We start from the raw sequence: 18,591 nt of genomic DNA, 5'->3' as shown, positions 1-18,591 counted from the left end.
TGCCTAGTCAGGAGTAAGGACCTAGTTCCTTGCTGGGATTTCTGGTCCTAGCATTTTTTTCTTTTTTGACCGCCGCACGACTATTTACTGCGGCAGTCAGCCCCCTACAGGCAAACCCACGTAGGGCTACGTCGGTCGCCTACGAGCCTCTAAGGGGTGAGCACGCGCGCCTCCGGAGGCGCGCTCCCGCCCGGTCCCTGACATGTCCGCGCAAGTGACTGGTGGCTCCGATGTCCGCCGGTCACCCGCGATCTCCCGGTGGAGAGGGAGAAAGGCAGGCGGCTAAACTAAACAAAGCCGCCTGTCATTCTCCCTGGTGTAACTGCAGAGACTACACGATCCTGCTATGTAGGATCGTATGTTTCTGTGGTTACATGACTAGCCACGCTCCTTTACAGTTAGAATCACGCCCCTAGGGACACACTTGATCACTAATAAAGTTAACCCCTTCCCTGCCAGTGTCATTTTTACAGTAACAGTGCATATGTATAGCAATGATTACTGTAGTAATGTCACTGGTACCCCCAAAAGTGTCAAAAATGTTAGTCAGGGGTCCGATCTGTCCGCCGCAATGTCGCAGTCCTGCAAAACAAATCGCAGATCCCCGCCATTACTAAAAAAAACAAAAATGACAAATCTTTCCCTTAGTTAGTAAACGCAATAACATTTGCGCAAACCAATCAAAATACGCTTATTGCGATTTTTTTTCTTTTTTTTTTTTTTTTTACCCAATGTTTGCAGCAGAAAACAAATTGGCCTAAAATGTTAAAAAATCTTTATTTTTACATTTTTTTTTTTTTTTTTTTTTTTGGAAATTTCATATAAAAAAAATGTGAAAAATATTTTTTTTTTTTTTCAAAATTGTCACTCTGTTTTTGTTTATAGAGTAAAAAGTAAAAATTGCACAGGTGATCAAATACCACCAAAAGAAAGCTATATGAGATGTCCTCTTGCTTTCAAACAGCCAGTGCAGAGGTGCTGGCTAAAAGCAGGTGGATGTGTCTGCATGAGCCCACATTGTACCCATGATTTACTGATCAGGCTCCTGCAGGAAAAAATAATAAATGTACATTTTTTTTCTTCAAAAATATGTGCAGTTATTCTTGTTTTTGTAAAGGTGCACTTAGCCTATAAGTGCCTGAATATGATTGGAAACTAGTGTATGTAAGCCATAACAATAAACTAGTTTGCTACCTTTTTTCATCTGTTCCATATACCATTTGAATGTGTTTTCTTCACTCTTAACTCTGTTTGTTAGGTGAAAAAAAAATGGCTGCTGATCCTGCTAAAAATCAAAATAACTTCCTGTATTGCCTTGTCAGTTCGCATCGTCCCTAGTAATCACTCGGTGAACTACAAAACACCCCCAGGTTTTAGAGGAAAGGGGGGGATTTGCTCTGTAGTTTTAAACAAATTGCTTACCTAGCATGACAACACTGCCTCCCTATAGATGGGTAAACTGCAATAAACTCGCAAATCTAAATCACGTATGTTGAATTTGTTTACATGTGCCCTTATATCCGCAGGAGTTACATATCAACGCTTTTTGAGAATGACCGTCATTTTTCTCACCTGTCAACGTTGGAACGAGAAATGGGTTTCCGCACTGAAATGGTTAGTTTTTATATGATCTTTATTCCAAATGTTTTAATGTTACTTGTCTTCAAAAGTGATTTCTCTAGTTCAGGCATCACTAAATGGTGGACCGAGCCACTGTTCTCTCCTGACCCGTGGTTACGCCATTTAAGAGCCACTTCTTTCCCCCAGCTTCCGCCATTGTTATAACAGAGTGGAGAGGGGGGAGAACATTTCTGGATCGAGTGCGGGAGCTGCCGGGGGTTAACTTTAAGTTAACCAGCAGGTGAGTGGACGCAGGGCACTCCTTGCAGCCATCACCTGCTGAATCATCCGAAAAGTTAACCTTGGCAGCTCCCGCACTCCATTCATAGCTGTGCAGTGTCTCTTGCATTTAATCCAGAAATGTTTCAACTCCCGCTCTCCCCTGTGTCCTAAGGTAGGAGAGTGAAGGGGGTCACACTACTTTGGTGTGTGTGTAATGATGTGATGGGGGGCAGTGCTGTGAACAAAGAACACAACTGTGTGTGTTTTAAAGAGGGAAGGTAAAATGTGAGGAGGGGCAGTGCTTTGGGGGGGAAGAGATGTAAAGAGAAGGGACTATGTTGTAGAGGGGGGGTGTATGACGTGAAGACGGCAGAGCATTCTACTGTGGGGGGTTGTGGCGTGAAGGGGGGGGGTAATCTGAAAAGGGGCAGTGCTGTGGGGGGGAGGTGATGTAAAAAGAGGGGGCTATGCTGGGGGGGGATTGCATGATGTGAGGAGGGCAGAGCATACTACTATGGGGGGGGGGGTTGTGATGTGAGAGGGGGGGGTGGTGTGAACAGGGGCAATACCTTTGGGGGAGATCATGTAAAGAGAGGGGACTATGATGTAAGAAGGCCAGAGCATACTATTGTTGGGGGTTGTGATGTGAGAGGGGGGCAGTGCTGTGGGCTGGCAGGGTGTATGATGTGAAGAGGGCAGAGCACACTACTGTTGGGGGGGTGGATTTGTGATGTGATAGGGGGGGCAGTCTTAGAAGGTGGAGTTGAAGGGGGCACAGTTCTGTAGGTGGGGTGATGTGAAGGACCAGAACTGTAGGGGCCTGGTGTTCTGGGGGTCTTGGAAGGAGTTGAGGACTGCTGTGAATAACGGGGATTGGAGTGATTTGCAAGGGGCCTGAGAACACTACGGTGTGTGTATGTATATATATATATGTGTGTGTGTGTGTGTGTATATGTATGTATGTATGTATGTGTGTGTGTATATGTATATATATATATATGTATATATATATATATATATATATATATATATATATGTGTGTGTGTCAAACAAAAGGGAGTACACCCCTCCACATTTTTGTAAATATTTTATCATATCTTTTCATGTGACAACACTAAAGAAATGACACTTTGCTACAATGTAAAGTAGAGAGTGTACAGTTTGTATAACAGTGTAAATTGTCTGTCCCCTCAAAATAACTCAGCACACAGCCATTAATGCCTAAACTGTTGGCAATAAAAGTGAGTACACCTATAAGTGGAAATGTCCAAATTGGGCCCACTTAGCCATTTTCCCTCCCCGGTGTCATGTGACTCGTTAGTGTTACAAGGTCACAGGTATGAGTGGGGAGCAGGTGTGTTCAATTTGGTGTTATTGCTCTCACTCTCTCATACTGGTCACTGGAAGCTCAATATGGCACCTCATGGCAAAAAACTCTGAGGATCTGAAAAAAGAATTGTTGCTCTACATAAACTGAGCTGCAGCACGGTGGCCAAGACCATATAGTGGTTTTAACAGGATAGGCTCCACTTAGAACAGGCCTCGCCATGGTCGACCAAAGAAGTGAAGTGCACGTGCTCAGCGTCCTATCCAGAGGTTGTCTTTGGGAAATAGATTTATGAGCGCTGCTAGCATTGCTGCAGAGGTTGAAGGGATGGGGGATCAGCCTGACAGTGCTCAAACCATACGCCGCACACTGTATCAAATTGGTCTGCATGGCTGTCGTCTCAAAAGGAAGCCTCTTCTAAAGATGATGCACAAGAAAGCCCGCAAACAGATTGCGGAAGACAAGCAGAAGAAGGACATGGATTACTGGAACCATGTCCTGTGGACTGATGAGACCAAGATAAACTCGTGCGGTTCAGAGGGTGTCAAGCGTGTGTGGCGGCAACCAGGTGAGAAATACAAAGAAAAGTGTGTCTTGCCTACAGTCAAGCATGGTGGTGGGAGTGTCATGGTCTGGGGCTGCATGACTGCTGCCTGCACTGGGGAGCTACAGTTCATTAAGGGATACATGAAGGCCAACATGTACTGTGATATTCTGAAGCAGATAATGATCCCCTCCCTTCAGAGACTGGGCCGCAGGGCAGTATTCCAACATAATGACCCTAAACACACCTCGAAGACGACCACTGCCTTGCTAAAGAAGCTGAATGTAAAGGTGATGGACTGGCCAACCATGTCTCCAGCCCTAAACCCTATTGAGCATCTGTGGGGCATTTTCAAATGCAAGGTGGAGGAGCGCAAGGTCTCTTACATCCATTAGCTCTATGATGTCGTCATGGAGGAGTGGAAGAGGACTTCAGTGGCAACCTGTGAAGCTGTGGTGATCTCCATGCCCAAGAGGGTTAAGACAGTGCTGGAAAATAATGATGGCCACACAAAATATTGACACGTTGGGCCCAATTTGGACATTATTATTATTATTATTATTATTATTATTATTGCTACAGAATTTATATAGCACCAGGAGTTTGCGCAGCACTTTACACTATGAGGGAAGACAATACAGTTACAATACAATTCAATACAAGAGGAATTGGAGTGCCCTGCTCGTTAGAGCTTGCAATCTAGAAGGGATGGTCAAGTGAAACAAAAGGCAATAACTGGGGGGGATGAGCTGATGGAGAAAATGGAAGTATAGTTGTTAGGTGTCGGTAGGATAGGCTTCTCTGAAGAGGAGGGCTTTCAGGGATTGTCTAAAAGCTAAAGGGGTAGATGATAATCGGATAGATTGGGGTAAGGAGTTCCATAGGATTGGAGAGACTCTGGAAAAGTCCTGGAGGCGAGCATGGGAGGAGGTGACGAGGGAGCTAGAGAGCAGGAGGTATTGAGAGGAACGAAGAGAGCGATTAGGTTGATATTTTGAGACTAGGCTAGTGATGTAGCTGGGGGCTAAACTGTGGATGGCTTTGTAAGATGTTAGTATTTTGAATTTAATTCGTTGGGTGAGCGGAAGCCAGTGGAGGGACATTTCCACTTAAGGGTTTACTCGCTTTTGTTGCCAGCAGTTTAGACATTAATGGCTGTGTGAGGTGTTTTTTTTTTTTTTTTTTTTTTGAGGGGACAGCAAATTAACGCGGTTATAAACACTGTACAAAGACCCCTACTGAAGAAGTTGAAGCGTCTTGGATGTGTGACGCAATGCGTATAGGGGCGGAGACTTGCGGACGAACAGGAACCCGGCAGCCAGCTCCCTTCTAGCATATGAGACAAGCGTTGTAAGCCTGCACAGCATTGAAGTGCAACCCCATGTGAGTCTATTCTTTTTATATACCAATAAAGTTGGTTTTAGCAGAGAGCACTAGATTCTCATTTCTTTTTTATATGCATATTGGATGATGCGGGGAATGATCCGAGGTGACTAGTAAAATCCATCCAATTAAGTGATCCCAATGGAATACCACCTGTAGAGGAGAGACCTTTTATCCCTTAGGGCAGGGGTGGGGAGCCTTTTTTCTGCCAAGGGCCTTTTGGATATATATAAAATCATTTGGGGGGCCGTACAAAATTATCAACTTAAAATGTGTCTGTTATATTTGGTCAAACATTTAATTAACTCACCCCTAATGTGATGGCTGCAACTGCTTCTCTTTGGTGCGGTGTGTGATGTTAGCTGGTATTGATGATGTTGCTGCTCGCAACTAGTTTTCCAGGTTTGCATCGGTCCGTCTGGAGCGCAGTCGACTCTTTGTGGTGGTAAGTTTTGAAAAGAACTGCTGGTGGGTACAGCTGACTGGCACTGCTGGTGGGTACTGCTGGCTCAGGCTGGTACTTCTGGCTTGTACTGTGCTGTGGGTACTGCTGACTGGTACTGCTGGCTCAGGCTGGTACTGCTGTGGGTACTGCTGGCTGGTACTGTTGTGGGTACTACTGACTCAGGTGGGTACTACTGACTCAGGCTGGTACTGTGCTGTAGGCAGTGATGTATTTAGGTTTTGTGCTGCCCTAGGCCTGACTAAACTCGTGCACCCCTTAATTTAAATATGACCCACCCCTTCCTGCCAAGGCCATACCCCTTCCTGTTTATGACCCCCCCCCCCCCTGTCATCTGCAAACCAGACCCCTTCCTCTTCAGGTTTCACCAACGCAGCTGCTGGTGTGAATGGACCCTAAGCTGTGTTGAGAGGCTTTTGCTTGCTTCAATTAGGTTTTCCATACCTATGCAAGTCTATTGGAATGCAAAATCTGCAATAAGCACAGATAAATACAGGTCAGAAGGAGGTCAAGTGCACCTGTCAATTAATTCTGAATGATCACTGAAACATCCCAAACTGATGCCAGAATAAATGCCATTGCCAAGTGATAACAAAAGCACTTCAATTGGTGGAAGTGCTCATATTCACCTGCTAAAATACCCTTAAATGACATCACATTGGGCAAGCAGATAGGGTTGGGCTAAATCCATGTTGGTGGATTATTGGACATACAATGCTGATCTGACAACACAGGTACCGCTCTTATCTGGCAGTGCCACTTATCCCAGGAGGAACACTGGGGATGGGGACCGGCCCAACTACACCATTCCATTGTGGTCATGTGACATTCACTAACCAGTTTAATAGTCAAAGCATTAGGACTCAATCAGGCCAACAATGACCCCAAAATTGTCAAAACACAGACTGAAAGATCTTTTACCTGTGTATGTTTAATTACAATACATTTTGCTAAATAAAACAGGATTAACTGGCATTAAGATGTTCCTATAGAGAAAAACCTAAGACAAATCAGCAGGTTGCAAAAACCATGAGCAAAAAAAGTATATGTTCTAGCTTTACTTCTCATCCAGAGGACTACAAAAGCCAGGTATGCTGCAGAGGAGGGTAGGCGGAGCATTAGGCTGCTAAGACCTGCTGCCAGTGCCACACTTACTAGTGTTGGCGGCCACCAGTTTTATTAAGTGCGGCCACTGGCTAGTATTATCATACTGGCAGCAGAGCGGCTGCTTTATGGGTGCGCCGGACCAATTTGCCTCCTAGGCCCTGTCACCCAGCCCAGTCTGGCCCATAAGTCTGGCAAGTAGTGGGAACTCTTTTCATGCAGGAGCCAGGAGTAGGCTGTTTTTTTCATGTGGGGGCAGCTTTTTTGATGCCCCCCTGCAAAGTGCCGCCCTAGGCCTGGGCCTTGTTGGCCTAGGCCAAGATACAGCGTTGGCTGTAGGTACTGCTGGCTCAGGCTGGTACTTCTAGCTGTTACTGTGCTGTGGGTACTGCTGGCTGGTACTACTGGCTAATACTGCTTGCTCAGGTGGGTACTGCTGGCTCACGTTGGTACGGCTGGCTGGTACTGCTGTGGGTACTGCTGGTTGGTATTGCTGTGGGTACTGCTGGCTCAGGCTGGAACTGCGCTGTGGGTACTGCTGGCTGGAACTGCGCTGTGGGTACTGCTGGCTGGAACTGCGCTGTGGGTACTGCTGGCTGGAACTGCGCTGTGGGTACTGCTGGCTGGAACTGCGCTGTGGGTACTGCTGACTCTGGCTGGTACTGCTGGTTCTGCTCTGGGTACTGTTTGGCTCTGCTGTGGGTATTGCTAGCTCTGGCTGGTACTGCTGTGGGTACTGCTGGCTCTGGCTTGTACTGCTGGATCTGGCTGGTACTGCTGGCTCTGGCTGGTACTGCTGTGAGTACTGCTGGTTCTGGCTGGTACTGCTGGCTCTGGCTGGTACTGCTGTGAGTACTGCTGGTTCTGGCTGGTACTGCTGGCTCTGGCTGCTACTGCTGTGAGTACTGCTGGCTCTGGCTGCTACTGCTGTGAGTACTGCTGGCTCTGGCTGCTACTGCTGTGAGTACTGCTGGCTCTGGCTGCTACTGCTGTGAGTACTGCTGGCTCTGGCTGCTACTGCTGTGAGTACTGCTGGCTCTGGCTGCTACTGCTGTGAGTACTGCTGGCTCTGGCTGCTACTGCTGTGAGTACTGCTGGCTCTGGCTGCTACTGCTGTGGGTACTGCTGGCTCTGGCTGCTACTGCTGTGGGTACTGCTGGCTCAGGCGGGGACTGCTGTGGGTACTGCTGGCTGGTATTGCTGTCGGTACTGCGCTGTAGGTACTGCTGGCTGGTACTGTTGAGTACTGCTGACTCTGGCTGGAACTGCAGTGGGTACTGCTGGCTCTGGTTGGTTATGCTGTGGGTACTGCAGGCTCTGGCTGGTACTGCAGGCTCTGGCTGGTACTGCAGGCTCTGGCTGGTACTGCTGGTTTTGGCTGGTACTGCTGGTTCTGGCTGGTACTACTGTGTGTGCTGCTGGTGGGGAATGCTGGCTAGGAGGAGTGTAGTGGGGCTGCGCTGGAGGAAGAGGCGATGTTTCCTGTATTGGTCACAGGCGGAGTGCTTTTGATATCCCACCGCCTGTGACTCACTCAGACTGTCGGAACGGAGCCGGAACTATACAGGAAGCATCGGCTCTGTTCTGACAGATCAGCTGAGAGACACAGACTCAGCTGCATGGGGGGCCGGACCAGATGACTTTGCGGGCCACGTACGGCCGGTGGGCTGTATGTTCCCCACCCCGGCCTTAGGGGAACTGCTCACTTAGACCTGGTGGTAATACACAGGTCTAAGTATAAGGTGAGAGGCCATCTTTGGGTGGTGGTGGCAGAAGCACTAACCCTTTCAAGCACCTTTTTTCAGCATATTTTGCACAGAGTGGATGAAGCCACTTAATGGCCTTATCTATCTTGAACATTCCACTGCACTACTATGAGAATTGTTATTCACTATATTATTCATTTGCACATTGTCACTTTTGATAATTTGTAGGCACCTTGTTTTGCTTATTTGTAAAGAATATATTCTCATTGCATTTTATGAGAATATTTTGCATTATGTGATTCATTAGCACCTTGTCAATTTGATTATTTACAGGCACCTTTATTTGCATAGTGATTTTGCACAGATTAGCGCTGTACCTTTTGATATATTATACAAGCTGTACACTCCCTACTTTACATTGTAGCAAAGCAAAGTGTAATTTCTTCAGTGTTGTCACATGAAAAGATATAAGAAAATATTTACAAAAATGTGAGGGTTGTACCCACTTTTGTGAGATACTGTGTGTGTGTGTGTGTGTGTGTGTATATATATATATATATATATATATATATATATATATATATATATATATATATATATGAGGGGGCTGAGGGCACTGATGTAAGGGATTGTGGTATAAGAGCAGAGGGATGAAAAAAATGTTGAAAGAATATTTTACTGGTCGAACCTCTGTGACTTTTAATTTGATAACCTTGCTTTAGAGTATGTGTCTTTTTAGTTTTTTTTTTAGCTTCAGTTTTCTTTTGAAAACTTGTCTCTCTCCAGGGCTATATTTATGGGCATGTGGCTAAGGCAGCAGGGGAAGGGGGGTAACCTTTTCAGGTTTGTGGTAAGATTTAATTCAACAAAAGATTTGTAAGGGGCTTAGGAGTTGTTGAGAGGAGTTTGAAGACTCACTATAATTTCATAAAATGTGAAACAAGCCCCGCTTTCTCTTTTTTGTTGATATGTATCCCTGAAAGTAACTAGGATTGCAAAACAGACTTTCTCTGTCGCTCATTGACAGACGTAGTCCTCCTTGATTAATATCAACTCGGGTTATACTGCCCTCTACAGGAGTAGGACTAGACAGGAAAGAAAACGTTCTGGCCACACCTTAGGGGCAGTCCCAGAGGGTATATCCTCTCACTTCCTGCTACAGCAAATCAGTTTTTTTCTGTCTAGTTAGGAGTAAGGACCTAGATTCCTTGCTAGGATATTCGGTCCTGGCAGGATTTTTTTTTAGAAATACTTTTTAAACAGCTTTTTTTCTCCAGTGTTCCTGTGAGATCTTCAAGCAAGTACGCTGAAACTGGGCGACGGGCTGGATGTTGAGACCCAGTGGTCACCCCAGTTCAGCCTACGAGCGCGTGCAGGCCATAGCTCCGCGCTGGGTCGGCCGTGACATAGTCCCACTGGACGGGGACTGACCCTGCGAGTTAAACGTCTCGCCTGGACGCCAATGACCAACAGAGTCACGGCGTCCGTATTGGTCGACAGCCCCCCCCACCCCGGTGGAGAGGGGTTCTGTCGGGAGTTGGCGCCCGCCTGGTTCCGGTATGGTGAGTAGAATGTTCCCCCTCTCCCCCTGTCGGGTTTGTTGGTGGACGCGGGCCCCTCTCTGGGATGGTCGGACACTCGGTTTTCTGGGTCTCCCCTCTATCCTATAACAGGTCACAGATCCCCCAATTTGAGTGTGATTTTTGTGAATAGAAACCAGGAGGCTTGGTTTGGGAGCTGACTATCTAAAAGTCACTATATGACTGTAAGGGTGACTGAAGTCAGTGGCAGACTACTAAGAGGCATTACTATTGAGGTATAGAGGTATCCTACCTGTCTAGTGTGTACACAGGCCGATGCCTATGCCTGAGTTACTGCAGCCACAGATCGCCATCCCTCCAGAAAGCCGGTCACTTTCACAGGCCACACAGCCTCCCGCAGGCCGAGGACACCTCCCGCAGGCCGAGGCACTTCCGCAGGCCGCACAGGCCGAATGCACACATCCCGCAGGCCGCTGCTAGCTTGCAAGCCGCCGCTATCCTACACAGGCCGCCGCCATTTTCCTGCAGATCGCACGAGGCCGCCATATTGGCGTAGCCTCGTGTCTCCAGCATGGGGGCGGCCATGTTTGAGGTGACCAAACACCTCGTGGAGTAATTGGGAGGCGCCGGAAGGCGTGTAAAGGGGCGGAGCCGCCTCCTTGGCCCAGGGAAAGCAAGCCAAAGACTTCCTGTCTGTAACAGACAGTGCTGGAAGCAGTTTGATAAGAAACTTCTGTGCATCAGGTGAGCCTTGGGGTCTCTCTCTCTCTCTTTCTGAGGGGTCCAAGCAGGTAGACTGAGGGGCGCTACTGCGCTGGGGGACTAAGTTAAAAAAAAAAAAAATGTTTTTTTTCTTGCAATTAATTTTTTTGTGTTTGCTGGCAAGTGTCTTGTTACATGAACCCTGCCACTCATGTATCCCCACCAGATCCCCTCGGGGTGGCCGCAGGACCCTCCAGTACCCCACTTGTGATGATGCATTATCAGCAGCTTTGGAGTCTTTGGTATCCCGGGTGGAGGTAGCCTGTCAGGGACGGGGGTCAAGAAGAGCAACCCCCGCCTACCCCTATGTCATCTGATACTTCAGATACGGATTCTGAGCTTGTCATTGCTGGGAAACCTTAAATCTTGAGTTTACACCTGCAGAGGTAGCTGAGACTCATATTCCTTTTTTGGTACTAGCAAGCCTACCAAAATGGTGAAGGGTTTCCCTTGCCCAAATGGGGTCTTCCGTAAACGAGCCCCTGCTATTTCCAAACGCATTGCTAGGCGCTATCATTTTGAGGAATCCCTCATTACAAAGATGGACGGTACCACCAATAGTAAACTCACCGATTTCCAGACTAAATAAAGCCACTGTTATCTCGTTGGATTGACAGAATGGGCCCCACCCATCTCTAGGGTGGGGGGACGTCTTCACCGGTTTCCTGATCCAGGGCTTTCCAGAATCCCGGATAAAGGGGTTCGCAAGGTTATATGGTCGGGATACAAGATCGAGTTTCGATCACTTCTACCGGTGCGATTCTTCCCTTCCAATATTCAACATCCCCGGGTCGCTTAAAAAGCTTTGCGGGGGACAGCTTGATGCAACAAGCAGTGGTAGTTCCCATTCCTTGGAGGAGTTCTAGTCGAACCTGTTCACAATGCCCAGGAAAAAGGGCTAGGTGCGTCCAATCCTGGTCTTGGAAGAGATGGGAGTCCATCCATACAGTGGTGGCCTCCCTGCATCAGGGGGATTTCCTGGTGTCCATAGACATTTAGGATGCCTATCTTCATATCCCCATCTTCGCAGGACATCAGCGTTTTCTTTGCTTTTCCCAAAGATCATCCCTGGTTCCCACCAGGAGACTGAACTATCTGGGCCTAATTTTGGATAAATCCTTGGCAAGAGTGTTTCTCCAGGCGGAGAAACTCCAGAAGATTCAGTCAATGATTCGGTTGTTGCTGTCCGTCAACTGGCTGGGATTGATGGTCGCCTCCTTAGAGGCAGTACCGTTTGCCCAGTCTCATACCCGAATTCTCCAAAGAAGAGATTCTTCTCATATGGAATCGGAATCCCGATTCCCTGGACAATCGGATCCGATTGAGCGAGCGGACCAGGGAGGCTCTGGTCTGGTGGCTTTGGTCTCCGATGCTCAGCCAGGGGAAGTCATTTCTTCTGATAAATTCCAGGTTACCCATAAAGGTGTTGGAACTGAGAGCGATCAGACTTTGTCTGATTTACTGGACCGAGCAGCTCCAGGGCAGTCCGGTTCGGATCCAATCGGACTATGCCATGGTCATGACTTGTGTCGATCACCAAGGGGCACCAAGAGTGCTCTGGCGGCCATAGAAGTGGCCAACATTCTTATTGGGGGAACAGGTGTTCCAGTTCTCTCTGCGATATTTATCACGGGGGTGGACAGGCAGATTATTTCAGCCGTCAGATTCTGGATCAAGAGGAATAGTCTCTTCATCCAGAGGTATTTCACCAGCTGTCCCTTCATTGGGGCACCCCGGATATGGATCTGTTGGCAGGTTGGCTCAACAGGGCTCGCGCCCGCGATCCTCTAGCGGACGCGGCAGACGCGCTGAGCGCCCCGTAGGGGAAGTATCAGCTACTGTATGTCTTCCCCCCTCTCAAGTTACTGCTGAGATTTCTCCGCAGGATAGAGGTGGAGGGAACTCCAGTTATCCTGGTAATTCTGGGCTGGCCTCGTCAAGCCGGGTACGCCGACTTGGGCAAGACTAGTCGCGGACGCTCCTTGGAGACTTCTTCTCAGGGAGGATCTGCGGTCTCAAGGACCGATCTTCCATTGTGCTTTACAGTCGCTGGCTTTAACGGCCTGGCCATTGAGACCCAGGTACTGAAGGACAGAGGATTGTCAGCTTCAGTTATTCCTACTCTAATTAAAGCAAGGAAAGTGATTTCCAGCAAAGTTTATTATCGCACATGGAAGACTTATATTGCGTGGTGTGAATCGTAGGAGTTTTTCCCCACGTACCTATTCGGTGACCCGAATCTTGTTTTTTTCTGAAAAAGGGGGTTGAGCAGAAACTATCCTTGAGTACTATCAAGGGTCAGGTTTCAGCGTTAGCAATCTTCTTTCAGAAGCCTCTGGCTACTCATTCCTTGGTGCGGAATTTCATCCAGGGGGAGCAGCACTTGGCTTCGCCAGTGCGCGCGCCCTTACCACCCTGGGATCTTAATTTGGTGTTGTCGGTTCTTCAGAAACCTCCCTTTGAAAATATCAGGGAGATTCCCTTGCTTACGTTATCCCAGAAGATGGCCTTCTTGGTGGCTATCACTTCTGCACGCAGGGTGTCAGAACTGGCTGCATTATCATGCCATTCCCCATATCTAGTGGTTCATAGGGATAAGGTAGTTCTTCATCCGAAGCCATCCTTTCTTCCTAAGGTGGTTTCAGACTTTCATCTGAATGAAGATATTGTGTTACCTTCCTTGTGTCCTAAGCCCAATCATCCTCGGGAATGTGCGTTGCATTCCTTGGATGTGGTTCGGGCAATCAGGGTATACCTGAAGACTACGGAATCATTCCGTAAGACGGATTCACTTTTTGTGATCACGGATGGCCCCAGAAAGGGGTTGCCTGCATCTGCTGCGACTATCTCCAAAGGGATTAGGCAGACGGTGGTACAGGCTTATTCTATTAAGGGTCGGAATCCTCCGTTCCCTGTTAAGGCGCACTCCACTCGAGCGCTCAGTACTTCCTGGGCCTACCGCCATCAGGCGTCAGTGGTCCAGGTGTGCAAGGCGGCTACCTGGTCGTCGGTGCATACCTTTACAAAATTTTATAAAGTTGATGTAATGGCATCGGCGGATGCCTCTTTTGGGCGCAAGGTTTTGCAGGCCGCAATTTGAGGAGACCGGTGGTCTACCTCGGGGGTTTTTTCCGTTGGAATTTCAGTTGAGTCTCATCCTTTTGATTGATGAGCCTTTAAAACTTCTAGTTGGCATCGGTTTGGCCTTCTAGATTGGATTTTGATTTCCATTTTCCCACCCTTCATTTGTGGCTACTTTGGGACGTCCCGAGTTGATATTAATCAAGGAGGACTATGTCTGTCAATGAGCGACAGAGAAAAATTGATTTTTGTAAAATCTTACCGTAAAATCCTTTTCTCTTAAGCTCATTGACAGACGTAGTACCCGCCCCTCTGTTTTTGAGTTGGGTTGAGTTAAATTCTCTAAACACTGCTTTGTGACATAACTGATTTGCTGTAGCAGGAAGTGAGAGGATATACCCTCTGGGACTGCCCCTAGGGTGTGGCCAGAATGTTTTCTTTCCTGTCTAGTCCTACTCCTGTAGAGGGCAGTATAACCCGAGTTGATATTAATCAAGGAGGACTACGTCTGTCAATGAGCTTAAGAGAAAAGGATTTTACGGTAAGATTTTACAAAAATCTATTTTTTTGTATCATGAATCATGATCAGAGTATTTGAATATATGTGGACTTTATCTTGCAGAGTTGTATACTGTATGACTCTTAAAGGGGCATTATAGCGTAGATCAGTGAGTGCATATTTTGAGCTACTATTTGAGAATTTTTTGGTATGACTGTTCATGTTTGTACATGCTTGCGCTTTCTTGCTTTTTTCTTTTTTTTTTTTTTTCTTAAAAGGTAGCAACCAGGAAACTATACATATTGAAGACTGATATATACAATGTATAAACATTCCTGGTTTACTTGCATAAATATATAAACTAGCACTGCACTATTCAGGAAAAAAAAAGACTAATGTTAATTCTCCAGCACTTGTGTAAAAATACATTACAAGAACATAAATCGATCACAAAATAATAAATAAGCTTAAAAAGTAAGTATTCGAGCGTTAAAGGGGGGGGGGGGATTTACTAAGACTGGTGCCCGCAGAACCTGGTGCAGCTATGCATAATAACCAATCACCTTCTGACTTCAGCTCGTCAATTAGCTTTGGCAATAAAACCTGGAAGTTAATTTATTACTTACAGTATGTACAGCATCACCAGATTCTGAGTGCACCAGTTGTATGAAATCTCCCTCTAAGGCCCCTTTCACACTTGTGTGACTTGTCCTGCGACTTGGGACTGCAAAGTCGCATGACAAGTCGTACTCCTTGCTTTCCAATGAGTACCGTTCAAATCTGTGTGATTTCAAAGTAGTCCCTGCACTACTTTGGTCTGACTTTGATGTGCTTTGTAGTCTATAGACCTCAAGATTACACAGGCATTGCTAAAAGTTCAGTCAAAATTGCAGAGTAAAATCGCAAGACTTTTAGGTGTCGCAAGTGTGAAAGGGGCCTAAGCCCCTGTTCACATTGACTGCGGCTTTGAAACTGTGCGACTTTATCTGAAATTGTACGATTTCTCAGTGTGACTTTAAAGACATCTGTGCGGCTTCATACTCAGTGTGACTTTAAAGACATCCTGTGTGCAGCTTCATGCACAGATGTCTATTCAAGTCGCACCTGAAATCGCCAAAAGTAGTCCATGTACTATTTTTAAAATCGGTGCGGCACTGCAAAGTTGGCGTCACACCAATTTGAGCAGTGTGATTGCTGGCAATAGGATGCGACTTCAATCGCATGACAATTCGCTCCAATGTGAACAGGGGCTAAGTATATTACTAAGCGACCAAATCTTCAGCAGAGAATTGAAAGTTACTGAAGTGCAAAACCTCTGGTTAGTAAACCTACTCCTTGTGAAAAACCGTGTTCTCCAAAATCCACCTTGTGAAACAGATGCACACCCTGCTTACCTTCTATTTGGACCCCAAGTATTATAAGCTGTTTATCTTAACTTTGTTATAAAGAGAGATGCACGCCTCACATCCAGTTCCATGAAAGGTAGGCACAATAGTAGGAAAGGGTTAACTCTTCCACTCTGTGCAGCATGACACTCATGTAAGAGCACAAAAAAAGACCATAGTGTTCACTGTATTTTTATTAGGGCACCAATCACACTAAACACTAATTACACGAATAAACACCTACATAATTAGCAGACTGCAATAAAGCATATGAGCGAGATAGCAGTGAAGAAATACTATAGAGCTGAGAACTTGCAGCTGCTGCTTCTTCACTTTTTTTAGGGATCACTCAAATATTTGCTTCAGCATTATGACATTATTGAGGTTCTGCCCTTTACGCGTATATCTTCCAATCTGGACTTTTTCGGAAGGAATCTGAAGAAGTCCCAGCCTTCAGAAGACGTCATCGTCACCATATGCTCTTATGCTCTGTGAACACCCTATAGATTTACTTGCAGGACAGGATGCTAAGAAATCATTCTGCACATTGAGGCCGGGTTCACACTGCTCCGACACGGAAGTCGGACGATTTCCAATCCAACTTTGCCCATCGACTTTGTCTGACTTCCATGTGACTTCAATGAACGGATCTGACTTTGATCCGACCATAGCAGGCCCTTTTGAGTCTGGTATGACACTAAGGGGGAATCCTATGCCAAATCAAAAAAGACAAATGGCATGGGGTAGCCCCCCCCCCCCCCCCCCCCCAAGACCATACCAGACCCTTATCCGAGCATGCAGCCCAGCAGGTCAGGAAAGGGGTGGTGGGGTGAGCGAGCTGCCCACCCCCCCCCCTTCCTGGACCATACCAGGACCATACTATGAGGACAAGGGCCACTTCCCAACAACCCTGGGCAGTGGTTGAGGGGGCCTGCGGGCAGGGGGGCTTATCAGAAACTGGAAGTCCACCTTTAACAAAGGGACCTCCTACTCATTCACCAAAAAAGCAGTATAGTGTAAATCAAAACAAGGGACAGTTTTTTTTTTTTTAAAGTCCTTTAATAAAAATAAAGAATGTTTCTCCTCGTAGCACCAACGTGTCTTCTCCCTCCAGTGATATGTTTTATCAGTTTTGCCCCTCCCTGCTATCTTGTCTGCCGCTGCTGTCTTGTCCGCAGCCGACCTGGTCCTCCTGGAACGCTGGCTCCCGCCGTTGTCATCTTCGATGTCTGCCAGTTCTTGTATAACATGGCCATCCGGTGATGTCACCATGAGACTCCGCCCCCTGTGATGTCACAAGAGCCCTTGTCCCTAGTATAGTCCAGGGGCGTGGGTGGGACCCGCTCGCTTGTCAAGCCCCCCCCCCCCCATCCTGACCGGCTGGTCTTCCCCTTGAAGATCCTCAGAACAAAATATGCATGCCATAAGTCGGATCAGTTAAGATGATGATCTGACTGATAAAGCAACTTCCATTTCGAACAATGGGCTAAAATCGTGCCCAAGTCAGACCAAAGTAGTGCAGGAACCTTTTTCAAAGTCGGACCAGTTAAGACAGCTCTCATAAGGAACCATTCATTTTGACATGTCGTGCGACTTGTGCTCTCAAAGTCGGAGCGTATGTCGGATCAGTGTGAACCGGCCCTGAAGGTGAAGCTAATATTTTAACACCTGTGCAATGTAAACTGCTTGCTGACCAGCCGCCGTAGTTTTGCGGCAAGTCGGCTTTGTCCCGCAACACGACGTACCTGCATTTGCCACAGGGAAGCTAATCAGCGGGTCCAGCGGCCACGATTGCCGCAGGGCACCCACAATCACTCTCCATGGAGACAGAACGGCGGTCTGCTGTTGTAAACATGCTGTTCTGTCAGTAATGAACACAGGTAACCTGTGTTCCTCTTATTTAGGAACACAGGTCTCTGTGTTCATGCAGCAAGCCCATCCCCCCACAGTTAGAAAGCACCCCCTAGGGACACATTTAACCCTTTGATCGCCCCTGGTGTTAACCCCTTCCTTGTCAGTGCAGTAACAGTGCATAATTTTAGCACTGATTACTATAGTAATGTCACTGAGCGCCCCAAAAGTGTCAAAAAAATGTCAGGTGTCCGATCTGTCCGCTGGAATGTTGCAGTCCCGCTAAAAATCGCTGATTGCTGCCATTACTAGTAAAAAAATAAACAAAAATGACATAAATCTTTCCCCTAGTTTGTAGACACAATAACTTTTGCACAAACCAATCAATATACACTTATTGGGATTTTTGTTTTTTACCAAAAATATGTAGCCGAATACAAATTTGCCTTAAATGATGAAAAAATTAGATTTTTAACTTTTTTTTTTTTTTTTTTTTTTTTTCTTTATTGGGAATGTTATATGGCAGAAAGTAAAAAATATATTATTATTTTTTTTATTTATTTTTTTTTCAGAATTGTCACTCTTTTCTTGTTTATAGCGCAAAAAATAAAAATCTCACAGGGGATCAAATACCACCAAAAAAACTGTATTTGTGGGGGAAAAAAGGACATTTTTATTAGGGTACAGCGTGCAATTGTCAATTAAAGTAACGCAGTGAGTTTTCTGGTACTCTTAGAGGCGCCCCTATTTCTTTGTTTTCAGTACTTTAAAAATCATGACTGTTTCAGTTATCATTTCTATCCACTGATGAACTGCTGAAACCTACGCTGGCTAGATCAAAATCTCTTCAAAAAGGAATCCTGATTTGTAATATATTCTAGTTTCTTGGCCTGATTAGTTTGTCCCATAATACAAATCTATATTTTAAAACCTTACTAACAAGAGAGAACGTGGACATGCAGGGTTCCTCTAATTAGACAATGTAACATTTTTCCACTGAGTCTGTCAGTGTTAGTAGCACATTTGTGCCCACTGAGGCACAGAAAAAATTGAGCTGGATACACAGCGGGGAATGTGCTGCAAACCTGTACACGTTCAAAATG

General features: G+C 46.4%; 1 protein-coding gene across 1 annotated transcript in view; it reads left to right on the top strand.

Moving 5' to 3' along the window:
* DPY19L1 (dpy-19 like C-mannosyltransferase 1) overlaps positions 1–18,591 on the top strand; it is a 137,138-nt gene that overhangs the window by 24,271 nt on the left and 94,276 nt on the right. Inside the window, exon 4 of the mRNA XM_082258752.1 lies at positions 1,527–1,614. Coding sequence (XP_082114878.1) covers positions 1,527–1,614 — 88 coding nt within the window. The remainder of the gene's footprint in view (positions 1–1,526; positions 1,615–18,591) is intronic.

This window comes from Pelophylax lessonae, assembly GCF_965119305.1.
Source record: "Pelophylax lessonae genome assembly, chromosome: 5".
Lineage (NCBI taxonomy): Eukaryota > Metazoa > Chordata > Amphibia > Anura > Ranidae > Pelophylax > Pelophylax lessonae.
The sequence above is the reverse complement of the archived record's forward strand: the minus strand, read 5'-3'. Positions and strand labels throughout refer to the sequence as shown.